Source organism: Brienomyrus brachyistius, chromosome 6 (assembly GCF_023856365.1).
Source record: "Brienomyrus brachyistius isolate T26 chromosome 6, BBRACH_0.4, whole genome shotgun sequence".
NCBI classification, from domain to species: domain Eukaryota; kingdom Metazoa; phylum Chordata; class Actinopteri; order Osteoglossiformes; family Mormyridae; genus Brienomyrus; species Brienomyrus brachyistius.
Genome location: NC_064538.1, coordinates 12,754,807 through 12,767,623, shown reverse-complemented (window position 1 = coordinate 12,767,623; position 12,817 = coordinate 12,754,807). Strand labels below are relative to the sequence as shown.

At 43.8% G+C, this 12,817-nt stretch overlaps 1 protein-coding gene across 1 annotated transcript in view; it reads right to left on the bottom strand.

Moving 5' to 3' along the window:
* LOC125745094 (membrane-associated guanylate kinase, WW and PDZ domain-containing protein 1-like) overlaps nt 1–12,817 on the bottom strand; it is a 63,668-nt gene that overhangs the window by 23,939 nt on the left and 26,912 nt on the right. Inside the window, 6 exon segments of the mRNA XM_049017590.1 lie at nt 1,320–1,633; nt 1,635–1,861; nt 4,075–4,242; nt 4,956–5,026; nt 5,213–5,393; nt 5,707–5,880. Coding sequence (XP_048873547.1) covers nt 1,320–1,633; nt 1,635–1,861; nt 4,075–4,242; nt 4,956–5,026; nt 5,213–5,393; nt 5,707–5,880 — 1,135 coding nt within the window.

Below are 12,817 nucleotides of genomic sequence, written 5' to 3'. Positions count from 1 at the left end.
CAGGTGCTAAAAGCGTGACTTAAAGATGGGGTCCCAGGAAATAAAGTGTGTTGCTGAAATTTTTATTTATTCGTGAAGATGAGTGTCAGTTTTCATATGCATCCAGAGGCGGACTGTACCATTAGGCAAGTTAGGCAACCCCTGGCCCCCCCCCCCCCCAAAAAAAAACTAGGGTCCCCTTGAAGACAGAAATTCCAGAACTTACATTTAGGGATACAACATAATATTATCATTTAAGTTATAGGAACGTCTGTCATTTTAATTTTATCGATAGTTTTAAGGACCGAAAGTTGCCCCCATTCTGCCTATAATGGACTATTCCTATTTTAAGACCCCAGAGAAGTTCGCCCTTGAATGTGTCTCACGTGGGTCTCAAGGAGAACAAGATGGGGGAGGCAAAAAGAAGCAATCCAATGTATCTGTGCTCATACTTGTGCGTATGGTAAATAAAAGATCATTTCATTTCACAACAGTTAATATTAGTAGTGAATGAAATATTAACAACATGATTCTAGGCTGACGGATAGGAGAGAGACGGTTGGATCAATCTTTACAATCTTATTTTGATAGACTCTTTCTTCTTCCCTCAAATGTGGCACCTGCTTCGGCTTGTTAGATCAGCAACATGGTCCTCTTGAAGATCACTGACCTGTCTGAGGGTTACAGCATCAGCCCCTGTCCTATTTTTAGCTTGTAATTGTTTTAGGTATAACAGTGCGAGCAAGAAGCCATTTTAAAAATGGAGCCACATTCCCATGCTGCATCACTCAAAGTCGAATCCCGTTTTCATCACCTTCAGGAAATAACAGCTGCCCTGTTGCTTTTAAGCCACTCCGCTGAATCGGCAGTGTCCCCACTCCGGGACGTTTCGACCCAGTTAGCTGGGGACCCTGTGCGCTTGGCGTTTCAGCACCGTTAACCTTGATCGGGTGATGGCTCCGATTACTAAATAGCAGCTGGGAGTAAAAACAGGTGCCCCTGTACTTCCTGCTGGAATCGGTAACGTCGAGCAGCTTGCTGGACAAAAAGTCAAATCGCTGGAACATTTATAAAAATGTTTTTGTGAACCAAACACACGTATATCGTTTATGCATGCTTCTCTTTCCAGAGAAGCGATCAGAACATCAGTTTAGGAGGGATTATATGGAAATTAAGGATTCTCTCTCCTCTATATTAAGCATTTCAGCAGTAGGCTTTTATATTTATCTCATCCCTCCCCAACAATGCTGAGAGATAAAGCCCCTTCTCTAAGCTGCGTTTTACAGGCAGGGTCTATGATCTGTTGGTGTGGGCCGACTGCAGAGCATGTACCACGTTACCTGTGCGCACTGACGGCCGCTGTCCCCTCTCCGTCGCTCTGACTGCTGCACATGCGCTCCGGTGGCGGGGGTGGGGGGGCCCCCATGAGCGAGCCGGGCAGCCTGCCGGACCCCGGGGGGCCCGAGAGGTGGCCGTTAGCGTTAGTATACGAGGGCGGGGCTGGTGGAAAGAAGTTAGCTGTGTTCCCATTGGCATCCAGCCCTGTCACTGACATGCCCTGATGCATGCTGGGAAAACTCCCATCCAGGTGCGTCCTGTTCCTGTTGAGGTTAAAATGTGGCGGCTGCTGCGGTGTCTGCTGTTGCTGCAGAGCGTCGTGGCAAGGCTGCGGCTTCGGGGGGGGGAGGGCCGGTGGAGTCGCATGCGTCTGGGGATGTTTGCGGCTGCTTGGGGCAGCCGTCCGGGTTGTACAGCATGGGGTATCCCCGCCGCAACACCACGTCCACACTGCCGCCCACCGGCACTGACTTCAGCATCTCCACCACCTCTTTGTGGGACATTCCCAGAACGCAGGTGTCGTTGATGTACACCAGGATGTCCGCTGGTATCCCAGGAGGAGAAACAGTGAAACAAACAGGGATGCCAGTTACTCTACTCTGCGCCGGTCAACTTATGGCCGATTTCAAGAGAGAATCAAGTCCCTTCAAAGAAAGTAATCGAGGGAAAATAATGGAAAATAACCTCCATAAATATACAAATTAGAGACCACAGGCATTAATAATACATGGCAGCCCCTGGGTGCTCCAGTTACCAAAGCCTTCATTCTGCATGCTAAAGGTTAGCAAACGATGACGGTGCTGTTGTGACATAATCAGCAGCACTATTTTCTGTTTCATAACTACATGAAAATTTCTGCTTATTAGTGAAGGCTGGAATGTGTGTGTGTGGGGGGGGGGGGGGGTGGATCCAAATGTCCCTACAATGTGATGAAAAGCTGTTATTTCAATTTTGTGGGGATCATTTTCTTGGCACCTACAGGGATAAATTCAATTTAATAAAAATCTGCGACTGCAATACAAAAAACTACAAAATGTCAAAAGTCTCGTATTTTGTTGGGTTACTTATGGTTAGGGTTAGGGCTGGGTGGGGGTTAAGGTCGTCGTTGTTGCGATTAGGGTTTTGCCTTTGAATGGACGGTCCCCACAAAGATACGAGTACAGATCTCTTACTTTGTAGGTATAGACCTGTGTAAAAAAGAAAAACTGCAGCCTGCCTCTTCTCTGTTTCTCATTGATGAAGGGTCTCTTCCCTGCTTTATGGGTCTTCAGTCTTGCTTCTAGGAGTCTGTTATAAATTGTCCTAGTAGTGCACATCACTTAATGTTTCCCATTCTTGTTGAAGGGCACTTGAGGTCATCCTCCGATTTATGAGTCACTGCCAGATAAGTTAACAGTCATCTCTGGCATTAGAAAGCTGCTTCCGCTCTCTACCTGGCCGGTATCTAGTCATTCCCAGTGTCTCCTGCTTCACCTCGTTCTTGTGACCTTCTATGGTTATTTTGACCCTGTGTGGACATTTTTTCGATTGCAACAAGAGGAAACCTAATTATATAAAAAATCCACGAATGCAATCAAAAAACGAAAAATGCCAAAAGTCTTGTATTGTATTGGGTTAAGGTTGTCATTTTGGGCATTAGGGTTTTTCCCATAGAAATCAATGGATGGTCCCCACAAAGATATGAATACAAACATATGTCTGTGTGTATACGTGCGAATGTGTGTGTGTGTGTGCGCATGTGTGCGTGTGTGTGTCTGCACATGTGTGCATGTGTGTGTGTGTGCGCATGTGTGCGTGTGTGTGTGCGCATGCGCGCATGTGTGTGTGCGCATGTGTGTGTGTGTGTGCGCGCATGTGTGTGTGCGCGCATGTGTGTGTGCGTGTGTGTGTGTGCGCATGCGCGCATGTGTGTGTATGCACGCATGTGTGTGTGTATGCGCGCATGTGTGTGTGTATGCGCGCATGTGTGTGTGTATATGCGCGCATGTGTGTGTGTGTGTGTGCGTGTGTGTCTGTGTGTGTGTGCGTGTGTGTCTGTGTGTGTGTGCGTGTGCGTGTGTGTGCGTGTGTGTCTGTGTGTGTGTGTGTGTGTGTGTGTGTGTGTGCGTGTGTGTGTGTGTGTGTGTGTGTGTCTGTGTGTGTGTGCTCAGCTGCTGGCACAGTGACAACGTGTCTCACTGACAGCCAGATTACAGGCCACACTGCCATCCGGATTAAGGGGAGCTTGAGACACTGCCTGGGCATACAAGCCGACTCCATGCACGCCGACTCCATGCACGCCGACAGCCTTCTTCTGTCTCATGCAATGTCTATCACTCCATATTACAGCTCTGAACCTCGTTAACAGTTTTTCATTCTAGAAACGTTTTCCGAACATTGTTCACAGATGTTCCCAGAATAAAACAATTTTCAACAATAACTATGCTAAAAATATTTTTAGCTTATAACATTGTCGTGCAGAAATTGACAGAACCTTTGTTAAAACGTGGAAATGAAATTCCATTAACGTTACAGTAAGAACGTTCTCTTACGTTCTCCTAACTTTGAGAGGACCTTCAGATAACGTTGGCTCCCGTTTCTGGGAATGTTCCCCATTAGCTAGGAAGACCACAGACTTTTCAATTGCATGTCCAACGTCCCACCATGTCAACGATGATTTGTTTTCATGTTAATAATAGGAGCGAATGAAGAGCATAACGGACAGGAAAGGATGAATTTGCCTTCACCGAGTTAATCACTGTGAAAAGCCCCCGGTACCTGTGTTGAGTGCAGGGGGGCCACCCGGTGTGACACTGTACACCTGCAGGAACTCCCGGGAACGGCTCCCGCCAACGATGTTGAAGCCAAATCCCCGAGGACCCTTGGACAGGCGCGTGTGGACGGAGTAGCCCTTTAACTGGCTGGGCTGGTCAGTGAAGGGAGGCACTGCAATACACAACAGTGCATTGTTACACTGGGAGTCCCTCACTGCAGGATAACTCAGACACTTTGCCGGAATGGGGCCTGCACACTGATCAAGAGAAAATGTGAATATCCTAACTGAGAGAGGCTGGTGGTGCTGAGCCACAGAACGGATGATGTAAATAAACAGATCTCTAGTGCCCTCTGGTGTCGTGCACAATGTACTGCACATTTCAGCTCCACCAGCAAGCAGACCACAACCCTTGAACAAGTTTTTCATTAATTCAAAAAATTGGTGAACCAAGTAACAGCAAAACTTATCACTTAAGTGACGGTAGGGTCCGTCTCCATCTGGCTAACATACCCATCTCATCATCTCTAATTACTATGAAATAGCTTACAGAGATACAGCTCAATGTGCTTTCAAGGTTTAAAAGGAGGGGGGCTTTAGAGCCACAAAGTTCTACTCATTTTATTATTACCATTATTGCCAGAATGTGGTGTGGACCATGAGATTTAGTATTTACATTTATTTTACATTTGCTAAGATAAATCAGTTCAGTGAATAAGAGAGACTGGGAGGGAGAAAGAGAGATGGATCAGAACAGAGTTAATGAGCCGTGGGGGCAGTTTTATATCTGAACGAGCGCATGGGGGGGGGTGGGAGATAAATATATACACAAACATAGAGAGGGTTCAGGGCTCATGTGGGAGTGCGGCAGGAGACAACAACTCACACTCCGTCTTGCTGAGAACCTCTCGACTCTGGGCTCGAGGATCCAGCCAGCTGGTTGTTCTGGACTTGTGACTGAAAGCATCAGTGACAAACTTCATGACAATCGCTATGGGATTGGGGGAAGCACGACGTAACACTATGCAGGCCAAAGCCTAGACGCTAATTATCTACAATTCATTGTCCCCCCCATACACCCTTACATGTATAGTTACGCTCCTTCCCGCCACAGACCCGAAATGTGACCCACATCCCACTCACTCAATGTAATATGGCTCCCCTGAATCACTGTAGGCCATCTCCCAGTTCTCCGGGAGCCCTCGAGGCCTGCCCGCGGCACCCCCGCCGTTCTCCAGGGCACTGCCATCACCCCCATTGGAGTCTCGGGATTGGCTGGGCGAGGAAGCCTGGGGAGGGGCACTGCTGGCACATGCCGAGCCCCCTGAGGGCAACAAAAAAGGCAGAACTAGCAAAACGCCCTTTGGTACAGGTCAACCTACTTCCCCATCTCCAATTCCCTGCTCCCTCTAAAGCGCACATCGAATCCAAAGCCCCCATCTCTGTACCCTAATCCACTTCTTCATCCCTTCATTCTATCCTAATTTTTTGTTTTTTTTCCCTCTATATGAGCCATAACTTGGAGCATTTTTAAGGACCTGTTTGCTTATTAGTGAGTCCTGGGATATCTGCCCTGATTGGTTCAAAATCTGACCAATCCCTGTATTCCACACGGAAGCCTCAATCTCCCTGTGCACCTGAGAGGCCAGAGTCCTCCTCGCTATTCTCTCCTTCCTCGGCCGCCTTCTCCAGGTTGCTTAAGGACTTGCTCCGGGTTCGGAAGTTCCTGAGCAGGTTGCGGTGCTCCTGATAGGTAATGGGGGGGCTTTCCGGGCCGATGTGGACCGGCCGGGGGGTCCCATAGTAGTTTCCTGTGAAGACAACAGAATGAAGTCAGTGAATGAAAAGCAGAAGAGTCAACCAGGAAGCTTCAAAGTAAATGGAAATCCATCCATCTTTCATGACCACTAATACAATACTGGGTGACAGTAAAACCTGGAGCCTATCATGGCAAACACAGAGGATAATGCAGGGGACACCATGGACGAGATGACAGTCCATCACAAAGCAATATTTCTGGTAAAAAAAAAAAAAGAAAAAAAAAGATTGATTCTACTGTGAGAACCTTCACAGAAAGGGAATAAAACTGAACATGGGGCTTCAAACAAGAAAAATGTGCAACAATTATGACAAGAGATAAAAATGACTTTTAAATGATACAATTATAAATCACAATGGTAACAGTTTTTCTTGGTGGGGCACAAATAATGTAGTATTATACTATTACTTGTGTATTAGTTAGCCACAAACTAAGACTTAGTTTCATACTGATCAAATGTTAATATGTCACTGATTTGTGACGTTTTATCTCAGTAGTTACTTTATCTGGTAATTCCGTAAATCTTTTGAACTGCTGAAGGAATAACACAAGTGAATACTGATCTCATGTTTGCTCATCATTAATGATGCATGTTTTATCTCAAGTGGCAACTATATTTGTTCATGATTTGTACTTCGGTAGTAACTGAATTATTTGCCCCGCCCAGAAAAGTATTACCAGCACGACTATACATTTTATCAGTATCAAGCTGGTTTTAACCCCTAACAACTGGGGTTCCCCTAAAGTGCTTTACCTGGGGCCTCAAAAGGGGGGATCTTTTGTCTGCCTGGAATCCAAACCCGAAATACATAATGAAAAACCATTAAATGTTTACAATATAAAAAGATAAAAATTCCAAAGACCCAAAAGTTGAAGTATACAAACAATATTCTTCAATTAAATAATGTTTTCTTTAAAAAAAATGGTTTTAATTTTATAATTTGTATTTCTGTTGATGACAATCAATGCACCCCTCGACCAAACTATTCCTTCATCTTACGAAAAACAAAACACACACAATGGAACCCCTGATATATTGAAAATGCAGATTCATTTTTGATTCAAGGAAAATCATTGACAACATTGAAAAATCATAACATCCTACATGTTTCCTCCTACAAGCAAATGCATTTCCTTCATACTAAGTCCAGCAAATTTGTGTTGCTATGACTTGTCATTTTTTTATTCAGAGAGAGCTTTATGTCTGCAGTTTTCAGATGTCTTAAAAAAAAATTTCAACGACCGATGGGATTTCAGTTTTTACATATATGATCAGTTTTTTAGGAAGAAAACCATTCATCTGGTTTACAAAAGGCCTGTAATGATAGCTGATACCACCTTTCTTTTTCTGTTCAACCCGACTTTGATTTGATTTGAAGGTTGCTACTGCAGATACTGATATTCAGTGCAGACCCCACTCCTGATGATAAATAATAATGAACCCACGGTGGGGAAGTTGCCTGTAAATCAACTGTGAAGTGTCTGAGAAACTTCCTCTTTCTCCTCACGTATGGGTGGCCCTGCCCAATAGCAGTTCAAATATATATATTATAATAATATTAATAATAAATATGCTTAACTTCCATCCATGTATTTCCATTAACCGCTTGTCCTATTCAGGGCTGTGGGTTCCAGGAGCCTATGGGCACACGGGCACACGGGCACCTACCCTTCGTAGGGAACACTCACAGGCCAGTCGCTCACAGGCCAGTCGCTCACAGGCCAGTCGCTCACAGGCCAGTCGCTCACAGGCCAGTCACTCACAGGCCAGTCACTCACAGGCCAGTCACTCACACGCCAGTCACTCACATATGCACACCTACAAGCGATTTGGTAACTTCAATTAACCTCAGCATGTTTTTGGACTGTAGAGGGACACTAGAATACCGAGAGGAAATCACAGAATGGCACGGAATGGGAAGAACATGTAAACTCCACACTTAGAAACCCAGGCAGAGACTAACCGTGGTCCCATAGGTGTGACTAACAATGCATAACAAAATTATATTATAATGTTAGAATTGATTCTCAAAATGAAAACATTCAGGCCAAAAGAATCGGCAGCCTACCGTATTTGATAAGGGGCATGTTAAGCGATTTGCAGTTGTTCTGGTTTATGGCTTATATTTGCTAGTCATTCATTTAAGGTTTTGTAATATGCCTCCTAAATTGCATGAGATTGTGACTACAGTACTTATTAATATTTTTGTTTTGCTTGATTTATAATCTTATCTGTACACAGTTAATATCCAATAAAAATGCAATTAAAAATATTGTAAAAAATACTATTTCCTCAATTCCTGTAGGTAATAATTGGTAACTGATAATTGATGGTGTTGCTGCCATGTTCTTAATATTAATTTTGCTTATTCTGAAATAACCCGATATCTAGAATTCCGCCGTACTTGTTTAACTGATAATAGACAGATACATCCAGAGTTGTTTCTGACAGAACAACGGTCGTTGTAATTATAAGCTTTTATAGAATTGGATGGATCCAGTATATTTGCCTTTTTCATTTCACTTGTTTTTTCAAAAGTCAAAAGAAACACTCGTCATCACTGCTGCTAGCGCTTGTCGCTACTTGACAATTCCTTTTATTATGTGAACTTTCCTCCATCAGCCACGAAAATTTCACACCGTGTTTGGTCTGGAAAGGTTTCATCCGTCATACTTGCATCGGAATATGGCATTCGGTGTGAAAAGTCCTTAAGACACACAGACACATACAAATAATGTACCTCTGACACTAACTTAACCTTGAACTGATTCACTGTTTCAACGTGCCAATGGCATATTGACCAATCACTGATATGTGGCATTTGCAGCGTCATCCGCACAAGAAAAAAACTGGGGGAAACAGAAACATGGATTAGAGAGAGAAGCCTATACTCTCTTCAGAACTCAAGCCCAGAAGAAGAATTCAGTTACAAAGTTCTAATTATCGCTTCTTTGCAAATCTCACCAAGACTGAGGACAACCCTACATTTCCAAAGCTGAAAGCGGAGTACACTGACCCATTCACGTGGCACAACAGAATACCCTAAGCTTTACTCATATCCACTTAAATTCCGTGGAAATTTCTCCCATTTGAAAACGGTGCAGTTTTCCCTACATGACACGTCAAGTGTCACAGACACAGACACAGAACCATCACAGAATGTGCATTTTTATGTCGGACGACACCTTCTGAATCCTTCATTCACTGACAAAATGCAAGAAGCATCAATGCGCTAATGTACCATTTTCTGTTGTTTTTCCATCGTTCTACGAATCGTCTCTCCATTGCACGTCATCAGTCGCTTTCTCTGCTGCCAACATGAAACAGACAAAGTAAATTAACTTTAATTGCTATCGGATGTGATTAACGGCTCAAAGTGAAAATCGTTCTCTGCAAATGATTGGAGCTTGGAGATTAAATCACTCTTCGCCACGGTCTTTGACAGTCAAGGCGACGTTACTGAAAGCTACTGGCTGCGAGTTACCTAAGGACGACAGCTAAATCCGAACACCACATGGTCCTGGGCACCTGCTGGGACATCTCCTCTCCCTGGGTACTTGCTCTCCCCCAAATACAAGTACTTAAACCTTCCCAAACCCTCCCGTGGCAGGTATAAAAAATTTCCTCTCTTAATTGCTCACAAAAGCACCCTCCACCTGTATTTACGATTTCACCCGGAAACTCAACATCTCTACTGCATATTCTGAATGCTCTGTGCTGCTGTCAAAACAGAATTATATAATCCTAACTTGCCTTAATGATAGCAGCATACTGCTACAACCTGCTCCGTCCTAGAACGTAATCTAAGTTAGCATTTAAAAAAACATAACTTAGTTATTCATTAATATGAGTGACTTTAAGCACATAATAGTCTTCAAAGCTCTTGACTAGTGTCAACTTCTTATACGTACCATGAATCAGAAGCCAATGTGTTTAATTTCCATGGCCTGTTCACAAAAACCGAGCAAATGCAGTATGTAGAAAATTCTGAATGTCTAGGTAGGTGCCATTGGCCTGTCCTACCTCCATCATGCAAGATGTAACTTCTGGATTGTCCCTTAAACATCTCAGTCAGCCACCGCCATCATATCTGTGTGAGGAGGTATTATATTTGGAATATGCAAAGCTGTTGTGTGTAAAATCCTTACAGAGAAGACAAAATGCTCACTTCCAAGGCTTTACAAAGGTGCATAGATACAGACAGAGACTTAAATGCAGCAGAGAGCCAGCCTTAATCCTCACCTGCTATTTGTCTAACAGTGCTCTGAACCGCAAACACATCGACACCACGGACAAAACAACGGAGTGACCATCTAAAACCATCTAAAAAAACACATGAGATGCATCAACTGTGAAAAGAATCTTAACGTCTGCCAGCTCGTAACATGATTCTCCTCCATGTGCGGAGAACTGTCCCCAACACTGCCTCCCGAACACTGACATGTGTCAGCGTAACCTCACGCCTGAGCGGGACGACCAGCATTCGCCACCAGACCAGTTCAGCTCACCCAGAACATATGCCTTTCCTTTGATCTGCCTAAACGTTTCCATGCCTCATCCCGTCTGCTTTCCCTTCACTGGCTCGTTGAAAGATTGAGGCAATGCTCTGTCCCAACTACAGGAATTCATTCGTTTGCTCATGCACTCCACCGACCTGCATCTCCAGAGGTGTCAGAAAACACCTCTTCAACCATGTCACCCTAGAGGTGGAATGAGCACCTATAATGTTAACTTAATGTTACAGAATTCTCTGGCTCGTATGTTTACTCTGTTCATCAACAGAGATTACTGTACTGTTATTTTGCAAGATATTACAATATTAGAAAGTTCTATAGATGTGTGTGTTCGGATTTAGAAGTTGTCACTGCTGCATAAAAGTATAAGCATATGTGTTACTCATGTCGAAACTGTCATGAATATTCACTAAGCACTGCTTATTTCCAGGATAAAGCCACAAAAAAATGCTAATCCTGCTCTGACCTTGTGGATTCTATTGCACAACCTACTTAGTGATGACAGAATAGACTCAAAATGAAGCGCAGACAGGAATGATATCATGCGGAATGAAAAAAGGGGGTTTTTCCATGTATGTGCATAAGTTGTATGCTGTACTGCGAAAAAATATTGGATTCTTCTGATTCACGCTGAATTTCATCAGACCTCTAGTGGAGGACATCTGAGAAATAACAGATAACAAAGGTACCATGGTGTCAGACTGTTTGGGACAGTACTGAACATTCCCAGCAGTGGCTGTCCTGTTAAAATCCCCCCAAGAGCAAGGTTAGATCATGCAAGAAGTCACAAAGAGCCCTAGAATAACAGGCAGGGTTCTGCAAGCCTGTCTTGCCTGAGGTGAAGTCCGAAAGGGCTAAAAGTGATATACATGCAGGCAGTCAGTAAGAACACAAATGCTCAAATCTCAAGCATCTGGAACAATGTTCCATGGTCAGATGAGTCATGAGGGTGGACATTTTGGGTAAGTTGTGCTCTGCCGCTGAATACAAAACACTGCATATCACGGACGGAACCTCAAGTGAACGAGCATGGTGGTGCCGCTGAGGTTTGGGTCGTGGTGCTATCTTGGTTTTCTAGATACAGACAGCTTGCTGATGTGTTAATGCCCTGTACACAAGAGGCCACACGAGCACTGAATGGCAACCGAATAACAAGTGGGTCCTGCAGTACGGAAATGATCTGTTACACACTGGTAAGTCCAGGCCAAGGTTTCTGGAAAGTACAAACACTTACGTTGTGGACACTCTCATTTCCCACCCAGACCTAAAGCCCACCACAATGATCCAAGCAGGCCACACAAAAAAAAAGCCCCACAAATCCAGAAGAGCTTCTGAGTGACAGAAAGAAGGGAGAAGAATCTTTCTCCGTGGTGCTGAGAGATTGATCAGTAACTGCAAGAGGAATTTGGTTGCAGTCATTGCTGTTAAAAATACGGTGTCATCGTTGCATAACTTTGTTTACTGGGTAAATGACACAAGGATTCAAATTTATGACTGTTTATTCAAGATTCATTCTAAGAATATTGAAACATTAGTATAAAATCTTGAGAAAATTTCAAAATATTCTACCATGCTGAAATGAAGATTGGGGGTAAAGGCTCTTTCACAGTTCTGTATCATATCCTCATGTCATCTAGATATAAAAGAATATTAAAAAGCATTAGTGTCTCTACTGGGACATAATTACTCCGGCTAAGGCTCTGTTTCTATAAGAGCAAATTCATATATTATCTTTTTCTCATTCTTTCAAGGAGCCTAAGAGTGGTGCTCTACAGAGCCTATATAGTATGACTTTCACTGTGTACAATACCTTACTGACCAAGATAAGGTATGAATTGTGTTATTCATAATTGTGACACTGGGGCCAAATAAACGAATGCCCCTATAATACATGTACTTTGGTACCTGCTGCCTGTTTCTGCTGGCACACTTACAGAGCATGGGGTGAGCTCTGTATTTCAGATCACCTTTAAAATCCCAGCAGTGCAGTGTGCTAATTGTGACCAAAAGCTTCTAATAGTTAAGCACTGAGGGAGGATGGGTTTAAACTGGTATGGGATTCCCAGCTGGCTACAAACCAGGCTTTGTTGGAGGGATGTCTGCGGCTATTAGCAGTGAAACTGTCACACCTCTATTTGGCGCGTTGCTCTCCCGCAAAAAAAAGAAAAAGAAAATGAACACTGGTCACTTGAAAGAGGCAGTGGAATTTGCTGGATGGGGCTGTTTATGGGTTGCTAATCAGACAGACCCCATCGCCGGATCCCCAGTAGGTGGGACAGTGCTTTTGGGGTGGGGTAGCTGCATACAGAACTGACATTTTGAGAAAATCAGGAAAATGAACCACGAATAGCCATTTATCATCATAAATCAACCAAAGACAAAACAGAAAACGACAGAATAAGCAACAGACACTG